The 22,956-nt window shown below is 43.1% G+C and overlaps 1 protein-coding gene across 1 annotated transcript in view; it reads left to right on the top strand.

Moving 5' to 3' along the window:
• Nucleotides 1-22,956, top strand: part of ACTN2 (actinin alpha 2) — a 193,913-nt gene that overhangs the window by 66,620 nt on the left and 104,337 nt on the right. Inside the window, exons 5-7 of the mRNA XM_030196517.1 lie at nucleotides 698-785; nucleotides 4,630-4,708; nucleotides 19,572-19,653. Coding sequence (XP_030052377.1) covers nucleotides 698-785; nucleotides 4,630-4,708; nucleotides 19,572-19,653 — 249 coding nt within the window. The remainder of the gene's footprint in view (nucleotides 1-697; nucleotides 786-4,629; nucleotides 4,709-19,571; nucleotides 19,654-22,956) is intronic.

Raw genomic sequence — 22,956 nt, 5'->3', positions numbered from 1 at the left:
AAGGGGTTCCCTAATTACCTCTGGTAAAAATCTCAATAACTAATTATACAAACCAGGGTATGATATAATGGAGACGATGCCTGTGAAAGGATTGACCCAAAAGTGTTCTGAAATGTAGTATCATATATTAATATATTAAGGAAGTTCTCAGAGTACAAACTCACCCAAGCGAGGCTACACCGAAGTGATTTACGTCTCTAAGGGTGGACAAGCTTCTCGATCACAGAACTTCTCTTAGAATCTTTTCAATCTATGGTTCAATAAGTTTTATTGGAGCAGTCATAAAACATCGGTAACATACATATGACTCTACATAGTTATCTAACACTACAATCTTAATGCTTTCGACAATAATGCTCGTTACACTGCACACAACAGCACAGGTCTCTCCGTCTTCTGGTCTTTCTGATTGCCTCTCCAATTCTTTTTTACATTTTCTCCCCCTATACTCCTCCCCCCTCTACTCCCACCCCTTCCATCAACCCCCCCTCCCTATTTCAGTCTCCAGTCACAGTCCTCACACTCCAACTATTGCGCAATCTTTTCAATTTATATATGCAAATGCACACCCGTGCTCTTATTTAATTTCAAATAGTAAAATAAATATTAACCTTCCTCAAAACTTAAGAACCTAGTGAGTCAGTCCTATCACTTGCATGTCATCTTTCCTCCTCTTTTCTGTGTTTTCCCTCAATAGAAACTTCTGCCAAAGAAGGACTTCTGCTGTGGTGCCAGAGGAAGACTGCTCCTTACAGAAATGTTAACATTCAGAACTTCCACCTCAGGTGAGCTAACCTTCTACACCAAAAGGTAAAAGAGGAGGACTTTTGCCTTGAGTTCATGTCTCTTCTTTGCCTTGATCTCTCTCTACCACTCTGCATGAAAATAGTAACTTTTCTATTTTCAGATTTATTTCTCTCGTTTGGAAATAAGCAGGTTGACCTTGTACATGGAAAGAGGTCAAAGCTGCAGGCTGGCTAACGCCTTCCTTGGTGTTTATCTACTGGGGGTGCACGCCTCTGGTATGGTGAGGCTTAGTAAAAAGAGCCCATAGATTAGTAACAACAAATAAAGCTGTAAAATTTCATGTTGAAATTCCAAGCAGTTGCTGAGAACACAGCAAAAAACTTTAGGGGGTTACTTTGTTTTTGCCTCACCCTTTACATATACTAGTGCTGAAAATGTTAATAAGTGCCTTTTTTCAGCACAGCACCTATGAGGTCCTTTTATTAAGGCACACTAATGATTAGCACAGCATGCTAAATGCTGCACAGCACATTCTATACCTATGGGCTGCATGGCACTTAACACACACTAATTTGTTAGTGTGCACTAAATCCATTAGTGCGCCTTAGTAAAAAGACCCCTATAAGTGCTTTTTGAATATTGACCTATATGTGTAAGTGCTGCCAATTAAATAGTGAGGCCACAATTTTTTTATTTTCATTTTGGAGGTGGAAACCAACAGTGTGTGTGTGTGTGTGGGGGGGGGGGGGGGGATTAAAAAGAATTATTGCCTTAATCCTTAATGTAAAGCCCTGTCCAAAATGAGCACTTTTTTGAAATTTGTGCATGCTTCTGAGCTGATGTAAAACCTAATGAGGAGCTTTTTTCCTATATTGGTGTGTCCCCATTGTAAAATGGTGAATAAACATCGAATAAACATGTAGGGCCCGATTTAAAAAAAACAAACAAAAACTGAACTGCTAAATTTGTGCCCTGTTTTCAGCCAAACTTAAGGGTCTGTTTATGAAGTACGAATGGGCCATGCCGGCACTAGTACATGGACAGCCGCTAGCGCTGCTTAGTAAAACAGAGTGTTAGGCTTCTAAGTTTTCAGCTGAAAATTCATCTTTATTTAGGAGCTTAAAAGTTATCAGATTGATATTCAAAGCAATTTAATCAGCCAGCAACGGCTCCTGGCTGCTAATTTTCAGAGGCACTCAACCTGTTAGTGCTGCTGAAAGTAACCGTTAATGCCGAACTGCATACCAGATATTTCAAGGGCGTTCCAGGGGATGGAGTTGGCACTTAACTGGCCAGGCTAACTGCATAAATAGGACCACATAAAAGTCAGTCCTATCTTTATGCAGTAACCCTTAGTTGATTAAGTGTTGAATGTCGCACTAAACCAGCTTTTTGTTAGCTGGCTTTTCAAACCTGTTAATTCAGTGCCAGTGTCTGAACATTTCAAGCATTGAATTTCCAGGTTTAATGCCAGTGGCAGTCGTCAAAATGCTGGTTGCTGCTAGCTGAATATTGGGCCCTATGTTGATAAATTTAGGCCTGCCATTAATTGCCTAGACTTTTTTGCGCTGCCCAAAATTTGCCTCTCTTGCCGCCCACTTTATGTATGCTCCTAAATTTAAGAGTCTAGTGAAAAGATTCAAAGAAGAGCGACAAAAATGGTAGAGTGGATGCAACTGCTCCCATATGAGAAAAGGCTAAAGAAGTTACGGGCTCTTCAGCTTGAAAAAGAGACAGCTGAGGGGGGATATGATTGAGGTTTACAAATTCTTGAGTGGTGTGAAGCAGGTGGAGGTTAATCGATTTTTCACTCATTAAAAAGTACAAAGACCAGGGGACTCTCAATGACATTGCATTGGAATACTTTTAAAATAAATAGGAAGAAATATTTTTCACTCAAAGAATAGTTAACCTCTGAAACTTGTTGCTCTGATAACGGCGGTTAGCGTATCTGGGTTTAAAAAAGGTTTGGACAGATTCCTGGAGGAAAATCCATAGTCTGTTATTGAGATGGACAAGGGTGAAGTCACTGCTTGCCCTGGGGTTGGTAGCATGGAATGTTGCTACCAATTGTGTTTTTGTCAGGTACTTGTGACCTGGATTGGCCACTGCAGGAAGCAGAATACTGGGCTAGATGGACCATTGGTCTGACCCAGTATAGCTATTCTTATGTTATGTTCTTAAAATTTAAATATAAGTTTAGGCATTCAATCCTAGTAAGTTTTCAAAGAGGCCAATTTAGGAGTACAGCTCACAAACATTAGAAGCATAAGTCCTTTGAATGTGACACCCGAGATTTTTGGTCCACCTAAACCATGCTCCCTTGAAATTGCTACATGGTGTGGATCTCTACACGCATTGCATTTTTTCTAGCAAAAAATGCCGATACTCAAAGGACAGGCCATCCTTTAGGGGTGGGATGATCACTGAGGGACCTGCCCCACAAAAGCCAGGTCTTCTGCAACTAGACACAGAATGTATGAAAAGGCAGAATTGGTGTTCAGATACTAGGCTCTTTCATTACTTGGGGATTATGGGTCAATTTTAGCAGACAATGGAAAAAGTGTTGGTACTCAGTACCCCAGAGTAACCTTTTAAAAAAAAAAAGCCTTGTCTAAATGTGAATAGCAGCGTTCTTAAATTGCCATATACATTGTCTGCCACATTCTGTATAGGTTGCCCAAATTAGGGTGCAGATTCTAGACCTGCGCACAAACTAATTAGTGAATTAGGTGCTAAAAGTCAATTACTAGTTAACAAACAATTGGAAGTTCTTCGGAGTTATGCGCGTATCTGCCCTATGCCTTATTCTATAACATAACATGCCTAAATTTCATAGTGTGCCATACTAAAAGGGGTGTGGCCAGGGGAGGGCCATGGGCAAGTCAGAGGTGTTCCAACAATTAGGTGCAATATTATGGAATACCTGCATTAGCAGGCCTAACAGCCATCATTTGGATGCCAGTATTTACACCAGCCTTTGGAAGGCATAAATGATCACACCCAAAGTTAGGCGTGAAATGCGAGCTAAACTTATATTCTGTAAAGGACACTGTGCAGAGCACTCTTTACAGAATACTGGCTTAGCGCAGATCTTTCTGGCACCTACTTTGGGCACCATTTATTGAATCTTGCGTTGTATGTGATCTACAGGTGTAGATGGTGCAATTTACACATAGAGTTGCTTCTAAAATAACCTCTTAGCCCACGTGACCCAAATTAAAGACTAGATTAGGGAGAGTGGCTGTTATGATTATACAGGGAATAGGTGAGAATTTTATAGTCTTAATGTTGAAGGTATCTGTGAAATGTGAAATTTTAGCTGTAGCTTGAAAAGTGTGTCCTTGATGGGGGCAATAATTATCATTGCCTGCCTTACCAGTTGTTCCTCAGAGGACTGCCATGGAAATACTTGAGTAGGCCTGACTTTTCCTAGCCTTTGAAACGTTATCAGATAAGTGCTTAAGGTTATATGGCCTTGATAAAGAGATTTTTGACCAGCATGTTAAGGCCATAAGAAGTTTCCTCCATCCAGAGCAAAATACATAAGCAGCAGAGTTTAATTTTCTATTTCCAGTTCAAAAATGACATATATCAGTTACTGTACACATAAGGCTAGGGAGCAACAAGTAAGTCTAGCTTTAAACTGAGCTATTCTTTTCCATTTTCCCAGCAAATGCTGCCAGTCCATGTTCACAGTTGCGAAAAGTGACTGGACTTCATGCTACTCTCAACAATATAAACTGTTAGTGAAATCAAGACGTCTTAAGCAGAGAGCACATTGCATCAGATGTTATTATCATTGTCTAAATAAGGACTTTGACCTGGACTGTATAACAGTGTTGTGCTGACATGTTTTTATCTGTTCTATTTATGGCGAAGCTGGAAAGATGGTCTTGGACTTTGTGCGCTTATCCACAGACATCGACCTGAGCTTATTGACTACTCCAAGCTAAACAAGGTCATCACTTGTGACTGCTGGCATGCCAAGCTGTAGTGGTGTGCTCCTTTCCTTAGCATGTTTAGTAGCTGCTACTGGGTAGCCACACTTTACTAATGTTGTGTGTTCCAGCTTCAGAGCAATGTGTGAAATGAAGCAAAGCAAATGACTGCTTTATTATCTTCAAAATATAGTGCATGATTTATAATGTAAGTGGTTCCCACTCCACTGGCAAAAATCAGAGCCAAGCCCTTTTGAATTTGTGTGCTGGAGAAGGGGGGGGGGGGTGCTCTGCCCTGGGGAGGGTGTGTTCCACCCCGGGTGGCAACTGAGGTAAGTACACCACTGCTCCTCCTCAGTGTATTTTCTAGTATGCAGTAGAGCAGTGGTTCTCAACCTATTCCTTGGGACACAGCCTGTCAGGTTTTCAAGATACCCACAATGAATATGCATGAAAGAGGTTTCCATGTACTACCTCCTTGATATCCAGATCTGTCTCATTCATATTCATTGTGGATATCCTGAAACCCAACTGGCTGGGTTTGCCTGAAGACTGGGTTGAGAATCACTGTAGTAGGGGAAACCTGGTGACTTTATTCCCACGGTGGAGACTAAAACGAGGAATGCCTCTTCTAAATATAGGTAAAAGTAAGGGTATAGATCATTCAAAAACATAGGTGCTAACATTTAGGCAGCAATTAGGCATGCAGTTTAAATCTTCTTTTTATTGAGGAACTAGGTTGAACAATTTAGCACACAAACACCATTTCATACTAAGAATAAAATTTATATTTCCAAATACGTTCATCAGTTCCATTTACAACGAAGAACGCCTAACCAACATAACATGGATCACTTAAACCTAGTACCCCATGCAACCATCCCTGCTCCCTGGAAGACACTGCAACAGTCTATTGGCCAGAACCTTAGCCAACAGCTTAGCCTTACAATTCAGACGTGAAGTAGGCCTATTCTGGCAGAGTTGAGCCCTTCCCTGGCTTTGACAACACTATAATTTGAGCAATTTGCAGTGAAGGTGGAAGAGCCCTCATGGCGACCACCTCATTAAACATTTTTGTCAGTGGCCCAGTCACTGCTGTGCTTAAGATTTTATAAAATACCCCCAAAATCCATTGGGGCTGGTAGCTTTATGATGGGAGCACTGTTGTATAACCCACTCCACCTCTTCTATCTTGATAGGCGCATGAAGATCTCACCATCCTCCTTAGCAAGCCTTGGCAGACCAAGGGTTAGATAAATGTCACTCTCCAAACCTTCTGCAGGGCCCCTAGGGTATAAAGAAGAATAACATCCTTTAAATACATCATTAATTTCTCACTTTGTCCTCCCTTCCATTCCCTGGCAATTTTATAGTTTAACTACTCTGCGAGGGCCTCCCCATGTCTGGACCAAGTGGGCCAACATCTTTCCTCTCTTGTTGCCAAAACAGTAAAATTGATATTGATAATATGGCAGAGATTTTTGCATCCACTGATGTATCAGTTGATTCAAAACATGCTGAGTACCCATCAGCTTCTCTCTGTTACCGACTTTGAGGCTGCCCTATAACTCTGTCTTTCTCTTTGGACCTGTTGTTTCAAGAGTAATACCTCTTTATCCCTGGTCATCTTTTTGGGTGCAGAGTAATCTATTATATCTCCTCTCAAAACAATTTTTGCACTTTCCCAGTATAAAAGGGCCTTCTTCATGCTGTTGATTAAACCCAGCATAATCTGCCCGCTTCTGAGAGAGGTAATCTAAAAACTTTGAGTGGGTATATAAGTTGTGGCCCAGAGGGAGCTATTCCCCAAACTAATATCACTCAAGTTAATGTGTGATCAGAAATTTCACAGGGGCCTATAACCACTGATTTTACATTTGAGAACAGTTCCTGTGAGATCAGAATATAGTGTATGTGTAATTGTGTTGCATGAGCCCTAGACATGTGGGTATAATCTTAATCAGTGGGATGAAACGTTCTCCACACATCCAGGACTCCAATTCTGCCACACAGTAAAGTTACACCTTTTGTTTGGTCAAATCGCTCCTGTGGTGACTTATGCATCTTGTCCGATTCCAGATCATGCACCCAGTTGAAGTCCTCCTCCCGCCCCAAACCCCCAAGCACCAGTAGGGCATCTCAAAACAGTTACAGATGCATCAGGAGGCATTTATTAAAAGTCCTATTACAGACATTGGGAGCACTTATATTGCAAAGGACCAGTTCCTGATTCTCTATGGTAACACAAGCAATAATAAAGCATCCCTCTACTCCTCTGATAATCTTATGTTTTGTAACTCCCAGACCCTTTCTGAAAGGGATTACTACCCCTGCTTTTTTCACCTCCACCAGGGCTTCCACATAGTCCACCAACCGTCCCCTTTGCAGCTTGCCATGCTCTATAGAGCTTAAATGCATTTCCTGAAGAAACGCTACAGTTGCCTGCTGCCTCTGTAAAGCTTGTAGGAGGAGATGCTACTCCTCCCACATTCCAAGAAATCAAATTTAATTCCATTAAGTATCGCCTAAACATTTTAGAAGGCAGTAAAATGCAAAACAAACAATTTTAGAGAAGGATTGTCCCAGCCACCAGCCTTCCTCCCTACTTACATACAACAAGCCCAACTTGCTTAGACTCTACGAGACTACCAATTGTTCACAATGCATTATCTTCTCAGCCCTTACCACATTCTCCCCTTTATCCTCTGTCCCATCCATTTCTGTCACCCTCACCAAAAACCTTCCCCAAATCCCCCCCCTCCCTTTTATCTCTCTCCCTTTAAGGTCTTAGCTACCCTCAACTATAACAGCAGGCAGCAGAAGAGGAAGCAACAGTCACTGACTCCATAAAAAGCCCTCTCTTTGTTTGCAGTCATCAGGGTTGGTTAATAATATCAGCATAATGGGCAACACTGCTTATAATTTTGTTAAAGCATTGCCTTTCAAACCAAGGGATTTAACATTTTACTCTCTACATCTCCTAAGTGTTCAATGTGAATGTTCTAAAAAATCCAATAGAATTCATTTTGGTCTGCAGTCTCCCAGCCTGCTTTCTAGGGGCCATTAAGCTTCCTTTGGAGGCTTCTGTCTCCCTTGGTCTCCTTCATGCGCCAATTCATTTACTGTCTATCATAAAAGCTATGCCAGTAGGATAGAGCCAGTGATAATGGATGTTCTGGCTCTGCAGAGCCTCAATAAAAGATCTGTGTTCTCAGCGGCAGCAGAGGGTAGAAGGAGCCACATGAGCATCAATCTGTTTCAGCACTGTCCCATTTCAGTGGGTCTACTCTCCGCAAGGCTAGCCTCAAGATCTGATCTGTATCCACGTACTTATGAAGACAGGCTATATCTCTCAGACAATTTTAATCTCTAGGACCAGCCTCGCAATGCGCCTTTTCCAACAGCAGATCTGTATTATCCACCTGAAGGAACAGAGTTAAACTCCTTAAATCACCGTCTCTGGAATCCCCCAGAAACAAAGGTAATGCCTTCGAGATCTATTCTCGAGATCTTCAAACTTAAGCTGCAACTCTTCCTGCGGTTTAGTTAGTTAAGTAACTAAGCTCCTCTATTATGTTTAAATTCGTCCATTGGTGTTTGTACGTCTGTGCACATCACCGTTATATTAAACTTAAGCTCAGCAAACCATGCTCGCGTCTCTTCTCCCAATAAGTCCAGCTGCGCACTCGTACTGCAACAGGGGATGTGTGCTCTGACTCATCCGCCACCATTTTAGTTTCTTGCTGGGGAACTGATGTTATGCCCATTGATGAGAAAGACTTGATGTCCATTTGTTTCTTCTTCGTTGTCATAACAAATTGCAAGTTCTGTAATTGCCAGGAGCTCAAATACTAGTCCTGCGCCACTGTTCAACCTCCTACTGCTAGTTTAAGTCACCAGCGGCTCTGGTGCTCCACTACTATGCTGCCATTATCTCCAGTGATATCACTTCCTCCTCTGGGCTTGTAAATGATTAGAATACTGGCATATATATGCTTAAATGCTAAAATTCTGCCTACGCGCTATCCTGTAAATACATGCATATCTTACATAGCACGTATTTTGAAAGGTAGGTGTACACATGGGCGGGTTCAAGGTAGAATGTAGACAGGACCCATACTTAGAGTACTCTAAGTTACATACACAGGACTAAATTCAATAAATAACGCTGAAAAAAAAATCAGTGCCGAAAAAAGCGCTCAGTGCTTATTCTATAAATGGTGCTCATAGTTAGGCGCCATTTATAGAATAGCGCTTAATGCCAGGAACCGTGACTACTTTTAGGTGCGATCATTTATACCAACAGAACCCTGGTTTAAATCCCCATGCTTAAATTAGGCGCGTATCCCCTATATTCTATAACAACACACACAAATTGAAGGAATGCCCCTGATCCACCTATGACCCTCCCATGGCTGTGCCCCCTTTTTGGACACGCACATAATTTTTACGTGTCGATCCAATGCCTAAAATTGTGCGTGTAAATTTTAATTAAAGCCATTTAGAACTGATAATTGATAGGGCCCAATTATTGGTGCTAATTGTCTCATTCAATTAATTTGCACATGTACAATTTGAAGCGCCATTTATAGAATTCGGGGGAATGCCATATTTCTGTGCTCATGCTGAAATTATAGGTGTGTATTTTAGCTGTTACACTAGTATTCTGAAAAAGAAATAGGCTCTCAGATTGGTGTTCTCGAGGCACCTAAATGCAGTCTCAAATTTATAGACTTGCCCTCTGTATATAAGGGGAGGGTGGTGTTCAGACAACTAGTTAAGGGCCACAATTACTAATGTGTACTACTGTTAATGCTTATTATTTTATGCTCTTTGTTTTACCATTAACCTGCATTATTAGTAACTAGATCTCGATGAATAAATTAGGACTCGTGGGAAAATAACATTGAGTTATAGGTAGAGTAAAATGGGTTAACTGTTGTGCAGGTTAGAAACTGTGGTCCTTACTTTGGTAAGATACTTCCAACCTATTGAAGTTGCTTTGAAAATTGTCTTCCATGAGGGTAATTTCATAACAGGACACCTGGGTAGAAAAGGCACATAGGCACATATGTGGCACCGGTAACATATGTTCCTATGTGCCTTTTTTTATAAAGTAGCCTCCCCGAGAGCTTGTGCATAGAGTTTCATCTGTTCCAAGGCAGGGGTAATTGTGCATGCACGTACTGGTAGGATTTGGTCCTTATGCATGTTTTTTGAAAAATACATATGGAAATGCTGATACTGCCCCCATAGAAAAGGCCTTTTCTAAAATTGGCCCACGGTGTATTCACGTATAAATACGTACACCAGAAAGAAGGCATGTACTTATATGCCATGTGTAAATGTTCCCAAGGGCATGGTTTGGGTGGAGTTGCAATGTGTCCATGCATTTGATAAAAAGCGTGAGTACACAAACAGATTGCATTCACATTTACATCTTCTCGGAAGATGAAGTAAATGAGTATGTGGGCTTTTGTGCACAATTGAGACTGCATCTGGAAGTCTATTTTATAAAGGCAAGAGGTGCCCGTGTTTGTTTTGGATGTCTCATGTAGGCATCCTGTTATAAAATCCATTGTAACCTTCCTGAAAACCATCTTGATATGGGTTCCTTGAAGACTAAATAGTTACGTGACTGCAGTACTTCTGCTTCATTGGTTTCCATTGATCATGAAAGATGGATGGTACTTAACACCAGTGTGTGCCACAATGATTATCTTTAGAGGGATGATGTAACTCTCTGCTGAAAGGGACAGGCTGAGCAAGTCCTGACTTAACTCCCACAGCATTTAGAAGCAACTAGAAGGACAAGTCCGTTGACACAGTTGGGGTAAAACAAGAACAGGTGTCATCTTATCCCTTTTGGGAGCTATGGGTCATCCTCTTTGTGACATTTTAAGTTTGATTTTTCTACATGAGTTTTTACTCAGCCTGCCTAAACAGTGCTATCATAAGCTGTGGAGCAGCAAGCGCCTTTTCAGGATGGGAACCATAATTTGATGGGACTTGTAGCATAAATTGGATGATTTATTTTTGTTTTCATATTTAAAAATAGACATCGGTATATTTGGACACTCCCCCCCCCCCCTCTTCTCCCACCAGTGGCGTAGCCACAGGTGGGCCTGGGTGGGCCGGGGCCCGCCCACTTAGGGCTCAGGCCCACCCAACAGTACCACATGTTTAGAGGTAGCTGGTGGGGATCCCAAACTCAGCCAGCTGAAGACTTCCCCCTAATGGTAACAAAAACACTACTCTCCATGATACCAGCACCTGTGCATTCTCAGTTTTCAACGCATGCTTACTGCAGACTGCCATGGTGGAAAGAAACATTTCCCCACCAGCTGAGATATTTTTGGTGGTGGTGGTTGGGGGGGGGGGGGGGAACAGCACTTGGTGCCCACCCACTTCTTGCCTAGGCCCACCCAAAATCTGTAGTCTGGCTACGCCCCTGTCTCCCACAAGACTTCTTTGGGCATCTTACCTAAGTGGACTAATAACAGCAACCATTCTACTTTATTCATGTAACTACTAAAAATGTGCTTCATCTGCAAGTTAATTTTAATAATACTGGAAAAGTTAATTAGAATTTGTTCATACACATTTGGCGCATCTGAACAGTCACAGAATAATGCTGTTCTGCTCTGGTTGTTCTTGACTTGGCTTATTTGCTGTGATGTGTTACTAACTGTGCTGTGTAGTCTTGCATTTGGCATGAAATCTGTTTTTAATCTCTTCTGGCTTGCATGCTTTTCTCCATCTGCTCTTCTGCTGGACTTTTAGTTGGAAAGATGGGCCTGCTTTCAATGTCCTCATCCACAGAGACAGACCAGATCTAGTTAACCATACCATGTTAAATAAGGTATCCCCATGGCATGTGAATAAGCTAAGGACTGGATTTAGGAACAGAGTTATACTCCTTAAATTCTGAGCATTTTGTGAATGATTTATATTTGTTTCTGCAATATATTTCAGGATTACACAAAGAAAACAAAATGCTAGGTTTCAGCATGCTACCAAGGAAAAATGTGCTAAAATGACACCATAATGTAACAAAGAGAGGGAACCAAGTACAAAAAACACCAAGCAAGAAAAACAGCACAGAGGGCTTTTAAAAACAAAAGGAACACCGTTCTTTCATTTAAAAATCATTGCTTCTGTCCTTTTTCATATATTCCGGTGCTTATTATATCCTATTAAGTTTGTGTTCTTTGAAGGAAGACCAAATTTGAATTTCCGGGAGAGAGACGGCCCCGGATTTTTTTCTTCTCTTTTGAGGGTTTATTTTTGTATTCAATGACTTGGAGCAAAAAAACATTATATTAAAAAAAATTTAATTATAGATAGGTGTGGGATATTACACAATTTAATGAATTAATTTTTTCTCACTAAAATATTGGGGGCTTGAATTAAGAGAGTACTGCATGATGTATAGAGCTTAAAAGCGAGTTGCTGCCTAGCGGCTAGACTCACTGAAAGATATGCTCGGCTATATCCACAGCCTATACTGAACTCTCTTTTCAAGCAAAAACACAAAATATAAAATAAAAAAACTCTAACCATTATATTTTGGTGGAGGTATTTGTTCTAAGACATCCGATCTTTTTGTTATTGACAGGATTGACTAACTTTGAATTTTGAAATTACATTTGGGCTCATTTTCGAAAGAGAAGGACGCCCATCTTTCAACATAAATCAGAAGATGGGCGGCCTTTTCACAAGGTCGTCCAAATCGGTATAATCGAAAGCCGATTTTGGACGTTCCCAACTGCTTTCCGTCGCAAGGACGGCAAAAGTTCAAGGGGGCGTATCAGAGGCGTAGTGAAGGCAGGACTTGGGCATGCCTAACACTTGGACATCCTCGACCCATAATCGAAAGAAACAAGGACGTCCCTGACAAACACTTGGACGACTTTACCTGGTCGTGTTTTTCTTACGACCAAGGCACAAAAAGGTGCCTGAAATGACCAGATGACCACCGGAGAGAATTGGGGATGACCTCCCTTTACTCCCCCAGTAGTTACTAATCCCTTCCCACCCTCAAAAAACATCTTTAAAAATATTGATTGCCAGCCTCAGATGTCATACTCAGGTCCATCACAGCAGTATGCAGGTCCCTGGAGCAGTTTTAGTGGGTGCAGTTCACTTCAGGCAGGCGGACCCAGGCCCATCCCCCCTACCTGTTAGTTTGTGGAGGAAACAGCGAGCCCTCCAAAACCCACCACAAACCCACTGTACCCACATCTAGGTGCCCCCTTCACCCATAAAGGCTATTGTAGTGGTGTACAGTTGTGGGTAGTGGGAGCTATGTACCTGGGAGCAATTTCTGAAGTCCACTGCAGTGCCCCCTAGGGTGCCCGGTTGGCGTCCTGGCATGTCAGGGGGACCAGTGCACTAGAAATGTTGGCTCATCCCACGACCAAATGGCTTGCATTTGGTCGTTTCTGAGATGGGCGTCCTTGGTTTCCATTATCGCCGAAAATCAGAATCGACCAAGTCTAGGGACGACCATCTCTAAGGACAACCAAATTTCAGGATTTGGGCGTCCCTGACCGTATTATCGAAACGAAAGATGGACGTCCATCTTGTTTCAAAAATATGGGTTTCCCCGCCCCTGGATGGGGACGTTTTGCGAGGACGTCCAAATCGAAATGAGGACATCCCTGGAAAGACACACTGCAAACCAGGTTTTCAGGATGGTTGTAATGAATATGCATGAGATAAATTTGCATGCAGTGGAGGCAGTGCATGCCAGTCAATCTTATTCATAGTTATTACAGATATCCTGAAAATTCAACAGGATGGAGGTATCCCAAGACAGGTTTGTGAGCTGTTGAGCTAAAACATACATTTGGCAACATTTACATCTTATCCTGTTAATAAAGTTTCTTCAAGCTGAATCTGTTGCTGGGAAAAAAAAATTGTAGCTGCCAAAAGATGCACAAATGTAAGCTTCCATAGCATCCCTCCAGACCAAGGATTCTTAATCCAGTCCTTGGGACACCTCTAGCCAGTCAGGTTTTCAGGATACCCACAATGAATATGCATAAGGTAGATTGTCACACCAAGGAGGCAATGTATGCAAGTTTATCTCATGCATATTCATTGTGGGTATCCTGAAAACCTAACTGACTAGGTGTGTCCCAAGGACTGGGTTGAGAACCCCTGCTCCAGACTGGGTTATGCACTCCGAGCACTTTGGCTAGCAGGTGGAGACTGAGATCCACTGACTTCTGAGAAAACCTTTAACTGTGCTGTGCAGTCCCCAGAGAGTCAGTACGTTTCCAGCAGATTGGAGCAGTTGGATGGGGAGGAGATGTTAGGACTCCTGGATTGAGGATTTGCACCCAGGTGAAGGTGCGTCTGTGGTTCGTGTTTTCCATAGAGATGAATTGCAAGAACTTATAAGCCAAGTTTCTTCTGTGTTGAAATTTAAAGAAGATCCTAAGGATGCTATGTGTATGGTAGATCCGTTGTTGAAGAGTATTAGGAAGTCCTCTCATTCTTTTCCTGTGCACCAGGATATCAGAGTTGTGATTCAGGCCCCATGGAATTCGCTGGACTCTCCCTTTCGAGTGGCTTGGACTATGTTGCATTTGTATCCTATCCTAGATCAGGATAAGGAGTCCTTTTAATCTCCTGTGGTGGATGCTGTTTCAGAGAAGAATATGGTACTGGTGGATGGAGGTATAGCCTTGAAAGATCTGCAAGATTGTAGGATGGAGGCTCTCCTGAAACAGAACTTTGATGTTGTAGCTCTGGCTGTTCAGTGGGCTATCTACAGGGGTCTGGTGGCCAGACCCTGTTTCTGCTGGGCTGAACAAGTTTTGGATAGGTCAGCAGATGATTTGTCCCTGCTGGACCAAGAAGGTAGCTAAAATTGAAATGGGTTCTTTCTTTTTATATGATGCTCTATATGATCTCCTTTGGGCTTCATCCAAGCCCATGGCGCTCAGTGTAGCTTTTAGACATTCCTTGTGGCTCTGTGGATGGTTGGCTGATGTGGCATCTAAATCCATGCTTGTAAGTTTCCCTTTCAGGGCTCATTATTTGGTGAAGATCTGGATAAATTAGTCAAGAGTTTAGGAGAGATGAAAGTTCCTAGGTTACCAGGGGACAGACCTAAGGCAGTTGGTACAGGTTCTTCAGGTAGAGTCTGTTTTAGGGATTACAGGAGGTATTGCCCTGGCAGAGTTGGTGGAGATTTTTTCCAGAGAACTCAGTCCTTTCGTGCCAACTGATGAAGTCAGGACTCGGGTTTTGTTGCCTAGCAACGAGGTCATGCTTCCCAATGAGGGTGTCAAGGTCCAGCCTCCAGTTCTGGTAGATTGCAAGATTTTTTTAGGAGGTGGACTCAGATGACCTGAGATCAAGGTAGTTTGAGATGGCTAATCCCTGGAATTTGCCTGACCCCTGCCAGATCTCTTTCTGGCATTTCCGTGCCATGCCAAATGGGAAGCAAGGGCCGTTCTGCCAGTTCCACCTAAGGAAAGGGGTACTGGTTGGTATTCAATTTACTTTATAGTGCCAAAGAAAGAAGGTCCTTTCCAGCCCATTCTAGGTTTGAAGGGGTTAATTGTTCTCTTCGGGTGCCAAGATTTTGCATGACCCTCCGATTGGTCATTGTGTTAGTGAGGCCCAGGGAGTTTCATACAGGCCCAGGCTTATCTTCACATCAGTGGCATAGCCAAGGGTGGGCTTGGGTGGGCCCAGGCCCACCCACTTTGGGCTCAGGCCCACCCAGAACCAGCACACCTATGATGTGGCTGGCAGGGATTCCCAAGTCCCACCGGCTGAAAACTGTCCCTTCTGCATACCTTGTAAATAGTAGATCTTCACCTGCAGCCAGCAGTGACTGATACATACCGTTCACTCCAGCCCCACAGACTTATTCCCGCCTATGCAGAAACAGGAACCTGCATCAGTGGGAAGGCTGTGGGGCCAACACGAGCAGTGTATATTAGTTGCTGCTCACTGCCGGTGAAAATCTGCTATTTAAAAGGTATGCGGGAGGGGGGGATGTTTGACAGACCATATGGCATGCAGGCGAGAGGAGAGACCAAATCATCTGTGGGACGGGGTGGGGTTCTTCTGCCCACCCATCTTGGGCCCAGGCCCACCCAAAATTGAATGTCTGGCTACACCCCTGCTTCACATTCTCATCTGTCAGAGTCTTCAAAAGTTCCTTCACTTTGCCGTTTTGGGGCAGCATTATCAGTTCTGTGTTCTCCCCTTTGTCTTGGCTATGGCTGCACACATATTTTCAAAGGTGATGGTAGTTGTGCTGGCAGCCCTGAGAAAGGACGTGATTTTGGTCCATTCCTATTGATGTTTATTTGATTCAAGGAAAGTCCTTTCAGGAAAGGAGCCAGGCCATGGCTCAAGTTGTGCAGCTTCTGCAATCATTGTGCTGGGTGGTAAACTCAACAAAGAATCATCTAGTGCAATTTCAAACCTTGGAGTACTTGGGAATCTGGTGAGACACACTCCTAGTAAGGGTGTTTCTTCACAAAGCTCAGATCCAGAAGTTAGTTTCAAGTACGTCACGTTCTGCGGATCCATTGTCTGCAGGCCAGGGACTACTTGCAGGTGCTTGGCTCAATGCAGCCACCTTGGAAGTGGTTCAGTAGGCCTTAGCTCATTTGAGACCATTGCAGGTGTCCTTACTGTCACGTTGGTCTCCCCAGACCCAGTCTTTGGATATTCAACTGCTGTTCCATGAGGGGGGTGGGGGGGGGGCGGCGAGGCACAGTCTGTGGTGGTTGCAGTCTTAGAATATGTCTACAGGCAAGAGTTTGAATCCTTCAAAGTGGACGGTGGTGACGATGGATGCCAGTCTCAAGGGTTGGGCAGCTCATTGCCTGGACCACATGACACAGGGCTAGTAGTTGGTGGAGGAAATGCAGCGGTCATTCAATTGACTGGAGATGAGGGTGATTTGTATAGCACTGCAGTCCTTTCAGCATCTTCTCTTGGGACGGGCTGTTCGGGTCTTCTCAGATAGTGCCATGGCAGTGAGTTATGTTTTGTACTGCAGTCTTTTCAGTATCTTCTCTTAGGACGGGCTGTTCGGGTCCTCTAAGATCATGCCATGGAAGTGGCTTATGTAAACCATCAGGGATGACCCAAGAGCTGTATCATAGTGGAGGAGGTGCCTCTCCTTCTGGAATGGGTGGGACAATATCTAGCATGGGTAGGACAACATCTTGTAGATCTCTCCGCCACGCACATGGCAGGTGTAAACAATGTTCAGGTGGGTTTCTTCAGCAGGAGAGTGCTGGATCCAGGAGGACGACCCTATAGTTCTCAAGTGAGGTCTCCCAGTGACGGACCTGATACCATGCCATCTCCCATGCCAAAGTTCCCCAGTATTTCAGTCAGAGGAAAGACTTCGGATCAGAAGGCATAGATGCTCTCATCCAGGACTGGCCCTCATCTGGTCTGTTGTATATATTTCCTCCCTAGCCTCTTCTGGGCAGAGTCATTCAGAGAATCAAGCGCCACACAGTTTAGATAGTACTAGTAGCTCTGGACTAGCCGCTAATACTGTGGTATGGGGATTTGTTGAGTCAGGGACTGATGGTGGTGGCTGACCCGTCTCCATTTTGTCTTACCTTTTGGCTCTTGAGAGGGCGCTTGAGGAAATGAGGCTTCTGTAGCAAAGTGATTGTGATCCGTTGCATTTGAAGAAAAGGTCTACCTCTCTGGCGTACGTCCAAGTGTGGTGTATCTGAAGATTGGCATTCAGATCATCAGATTCTACCTTTAAATTCTTTGATGCCAATTCTTGCAGGACGGCTTGGATAAAGGCCTGGGCTTTCCTGAATGTGCAGGTGGCAGCCCTAGCTTGTTTCTGGGGTTTGGTCAAGGGAAAAGCCTTGTTGACCCATCTGAATTTTGTACATTTTATCAGAAGTATGCATCTTTGTCCTCAGCATAGGCCCATAGTTCCCACTTGGAATCTTAATCTTATATTGAACACCTTGGTTTTTGCATCCTTTGAGCCCTTGTCGGATTGCTTGTTGAAGGATCTTTCCTTGAAGATGGCGTTTCTAGTGGCAGTTTCTTTTGCGAGGTGGATCTGAGTTGCAGGCCTTCTTGTGTAGGGAGGGAGCCCTTTCTGATGTTTTCTAAGGAAAAAGTGGTCCTGTGGCCCGTGCCTTCCTTCCTTCCTTAAAGTTCTTTTAATGTTTCATGTTAGTCGGTTGGTAGCTTTGTCAGTGTTAGGGAAACCTTTTTCTTTGCCTAAGCAGCAGCATTTGTATCTGGATGTTTGGAGGTTGTTCCAAACTTAATTGCATAGAATGTAGGCATTTTGGCGGTCAAACAGATTATTTATCCTGATAGGTGGTCCTCGTTGAGGGTAGGCAGCTTCTAAAGCTACAATTGCCAGATGAATTAAGGAGGTTTTGCTTCAGCATATATTCTCAAAAGGAGGTCTATCTATTCACAGTTTTTAAGTACATTTCACTAGGGGTTAGGTGGCTTCTTGGATAGAGAGTTCTCTAGTTCCCCCTCTGGAGATTTCTAATTTGCTGAGTGGTCCTTTTTGCATTCCATTGTGCATCATTATCCAGTGGATGGATGTACGGTCTCGTCAGGGTGCAGCCTTTCTATGGTAGGGGAAATTTTCTGGGAAAATAGGGTCCTCAATTTTTGGGGGGTGGGGGGGGGGGAGTGCATTATTGCTCCCCAGTGAATTTGTACTGTGTACAAGTTGGAAATGCTTTACATCTCTTAGTAGAGGTCCATGTACTAAATGTGTTAACCGTAATACTTCAAGCAAGCCATACATGACTTCTATGACTAGTTTATATTTTGGTTTTCCATTCTTATAAAATATTTTGTGCTTTTAAGTAAAAGAAAAAAAGGAAATATTTAAACACTGCGTGATGAGTGTAAGATGCCGACCATGATAAAACACAAACACACACTCGCGCGTATTCAGTGCTGCTATCTGGCTAGATGGTGATGCTAAATATGTGGACAATGCCAAAGATGTAGTTTGGGAGGGGGGACTTGACAGGAACAGTGCCCCCATCTTGCCCAAATGCTGCAGGGCAAAAGATTCAAAACAGAGTATCTCACTCCCTGCTTCAGCATCTAGGATTTCTTCCCTGTTTCCCACACATTCCCGCATCTCTCATCAAACCTTCTTCCTTGGCACCTTCATACTGTCAGGTTGTGGCATCTACAGCAGCAGTAAGAGGTCCAGTAACTTTTTGGAGGGGATATTCAGTGGCATTTAGAAGTCAAACAGTGGCACTGAATATCCACTCTGCAGTGGCAGTTGCAAGTTAGTGCTGGAGCTGTCTCAGGGCAGAACCAGGCATTATGCTATACCTGCATAGCTAACCGGGCATAGCAGTCCAAACTTTGTTCGGTTAGCTATGTGGGTGTAGGACCAAATATCAACTGTATCCAGACAGCTTTGTGGTGCTACCAAAGACTCAGATATTTAGTACCAGTGCCCAGATAGGACCCAGCATTGAATATCAGGGTCTAATCTAGCAAGTGATAGCCAGTGTTCAAAAAATAAAAAGCACTGACCACTGCTGGCTGAATATTGACCATAGGTTTCTATGAAAAAATATGAATGAGAAATTGAACAGCTCTTAGAGTGAAAACCTTTTGAAATTTTGAACACAAAGTTGATATTATTTGATAGTTTTACATCTTGCATGCAAATTTTGTCTTAAAAATCTCATTGTCAACCCAGCCTGTTTTTGTATAGAAAGCCAGCGCATCAAGGACCCAGCTGTGAAGTTCAAGCAGATTGTAATCAAGCAGTGCCTATTGCTTGATTTATTGAGAGCTTCCCCCAGCAATTACATGCTTTGTCTTTCAGTAAGGTGGTGATAATTTGTTTCCCCCTTTGTATAGGATGATCCTGTTGGAAACTTAAACCTTGCCATGGAGATTGCAGAGAAACACCTGGATATTCCAAAAATGTTGGATGCAGAAGGTGAGGTCTCTTCTTTTTGATGAAGCCTAAATCCTCATACCCCTCAATAGCTTTTTTCCTGTAGCAGAATTCCATGTGTATGTATTCAAACGGCATTTATAACTAACCTGGGTAAGTTTTCAAAATAGAATTTAAGACCATTTGTATTCCCTATTTAGAAGACTTTGAGCAAAAAGAAAATAAATCATTTTTTAGACAGTACTACTATTTTCAGATGTTTTTCCTTTTTGAAAATGACCTGAAGTGGGTGAAATGATTTGGGCCCCGTTGAATGAAAATCAACAATTGGAATATGGGGTTACCAAGCCAGCTAAATGAAAGCTAAGTTCATCTATGCTAAGCTGTAGCTTGAGAATCTGTGTTTACTCAGTAATATTTTGAAACTAATGTTTGAATAAGAACAGTTTCAGTAGATAGCAAGTGGGAATTTGTACCCTATGAAAGAGACTAGACCACAGACACAAAAATCTTATATAGATAACAGTGTTCTGTAGGTCAGACCTTGGTGGAAGCCTAGGTTTCTGAGGGTAAAACCCACATTTTTGTTAATTGTTGTATGACCACTCCATACAACCCTTTGGGATTTTGATTGCCTGTTTTTTCAGTCCTTGTTCCAGTGCTTAAAAGCCCTGCACTGAGTCCATTTGTAGGTTTGGTATAGGAAGAGGTAGGGCAACAGTAGCAACAGTGGGGGAAAGGGAAGAGGGGAGACATGCTGGACATGGGATTGGAGTAGGGAAGGAGAGATGAGATGCTGTATGGGAGTGGGGCTGATAAGAGGAGAGATGTGAGCTATTTGGGAGAGGGAACTGAGCGAGGAAGAGGAATGCCTGGGGAGATTTAGGGAAGAAGTGGAGTGCTGGCCACCTGAGTGATAGGGAGAGGAAGGGGAGATGCTGGGCTATAGGGTAGGGTCTCAAACTGCTTTAGTAGTGGGGGCAGGGGTCGAGGCACATAGTTGAAGATTCACTGAAGGTGATGGATACCCTTGGGCCAGCCATGTTCCCTGAAAAATACTTGATCTGTTTTCATGAGGTTTTTTTTCTGTTTATGTAAATATTACAAGTTTATTCTTTTAAGGTCTCCATTTTGCAAAATTCCAGAGCCATGAAAATATTTGGTCTGCTGCAAAAAGGGTATTTTTTTTTGCCGGCTGGCAGGTATTCAGCTCTGTTTCTGGGAGGTTTACTCCCTGTAAATAACTTACCCCCCCCCCCCCCCCCCCCGTTTACTAAGCCGCACGCTACTGCTGACACAGCCCATTCACTTTGAATGGGAAGTGCCAGCATTGCTGCGTGGCAGCCGCTATCATGGCTTAGTAAATAGAGGGGTCATTTTGCATACCTCCAAATTTACAGAAGGAAGGCCACTATGTACATTGGCTACTTTGATTATTTTTTGCAGTAATTTTTTTTAATATAGTAGAAAAAGGACAATTAATATGTCAGTATTGTATGATGATACATGAGCTATCAGACAAATGATTTTATTTAAATTATAAATTTAATATCTATTTCATGATTTCAGACATCTAGATAATTGTTTTGGGTTTTAAGTACTAGTGTATTTCCACAGTCCTCCTGTTGAGTTTTCTTTTATAGTGCATTTCAGTGAAAAATTAAGGCATCTTCCTTTTGCTCCCAGGTTTCTTAGAACAGGCTGTCATTGTGAAATAACACTATGGGGCTCATTTTCAAAGCTCTTAGACTTACAAAGAGGGTCATTTTTGATAGAACATCTAAATCAGAACAGGAAAGAAGGTCATTTTTGAAAAAGAGACGTCTATCTTTTGTGTTTGAAAATGCTATGGACGTTGTTATTTGGACGTCCTTTTTTTTTGGTCCATTTTCGAACAAAAGATGTCCAAATGCAAGATGTCCAAAACAGAGGAGGAGTGGCTTAATGGTTAGTGTAGTGGGCTTTGATTCTGGCAACATGGGTTCAATTCCCACTGCTGCTCCTTGTGACTTTGGGCAAGTCAAATATACAAGGGGCATTTTTGGATATGACATCTAAGTCTGAATTTGGAGTTGTTTGTAAAATGTCTAGAATCAGAACAGGAAAGGTCTCTTTCTACAAAAAAAAGTCTATCTTTTCCTTTTGAAAATGCTGTTTGGAAAAATGTTTTGTGATTTGGGGGAGTAAGGAGAGGTGATCTCCAACTCCCTCCAGTGGTCATCTGTTCATTTGGGGCAGCTCTTGTGTGGAGTAGAGGAGTAGCCTAGTGGCTAGTGCAGCAGACCTCACCCCTGGGGAAGTGGGCTCAATTCTCACTGCAGCCATTCATTATAAAAACAGGTCTAGCTCAAACCATCTAAGTTTTAGTCTTGGACGTTTTTGTTTTGATCCATTATGGCTGAAAGACATCTGAGTTTTAGAACACCCAAGTCTCGCCTTGAACACACCCCTGGCACGCCCCCTTGAGATTTAGACATCCTTCTGACGGACTTTAGAGAAAAACGTCTAAAAATAGGTTTTGAAAATACTTTTTGGACGTTTTTCTCTTTTGAAAATGAGCCTGAAAGTCCCATAGAGTGGCATAATCGAAAGGGGCCGCCCATCTCTAGGGGCGCCCATCTCTGGGAACGGCTACGAGAAGGGGCGGTCCAAACCGTATTATCGAAAAAGATGGGCAGCCATCTTTTCTTTCGATAATACAGTTGGTGCCAGCCAAATGCCTAGGATTTGGGCGGATTTGAGATGGCCGGCCTCAGTTTTCAGCGAAAATGGAAACCAAAGGCGGCCATCTCAAAAACGAACACATCCAAGGCAATTGGTCATGGGAGAGGCCAGGATTTGTAGTGCACTGGTTCCCCTCACATGCCAGGACACCAACTGGGCACCCTAGGGGGCACTTTTAAAAATAAAAACAAAACATTAAAATACCTCCCAGGTGCATAGCTCCCTTACCTTGGGTGCTGAGCCCCCCCAAATCCTCCCCAAAACCCACTCCCCACAACTCTACACCATTACCATAGCACTTATGGGTGAAGGGGGGCACCTACATGTGGGTACAGTGGGTTTTGGGGGGGGTTGGAGGGCTCCCATTTACCACCACAAGTGTAACAGGTAGGTGGGGGGGGGGGGGGGGTTGGGCCTGGGTCCACCTGCCTGAAGTGCACTACACCCACTAAAAACTGCTCCAGGGACCTGCATACTGCTGTGATGGAGCTGGGTATGACATTTGAGGCTGGCATAGAGGCTGGCAAAAAAAGTTTTTAAAGTTGTATTTTTTTTGGTGGGAGGGGGTTGGTGACCACTGGGGAAGTCAGGGGAGGCCATCCCCGATTCCTTCCGGTGGTC

The sequence above is a fragment of the Microcaecilia unicolor genome, chromosome 3 (genome assembly GCF_901765095.1).
Source record: "Microcaecilia unicolor chromosome 3, aMicUni1.1, whole genome shotgun sequence".
Lineage (NCBI taxonomy): Eukaryota > Metazoa > Chordata > Amphibia > Gymnophiona > Siphonopidae > Microcaecilia > Microcaecilia unicolor.
This window is presented reverse-complemented; position numbering and strand designations above follow the sequence as displayed.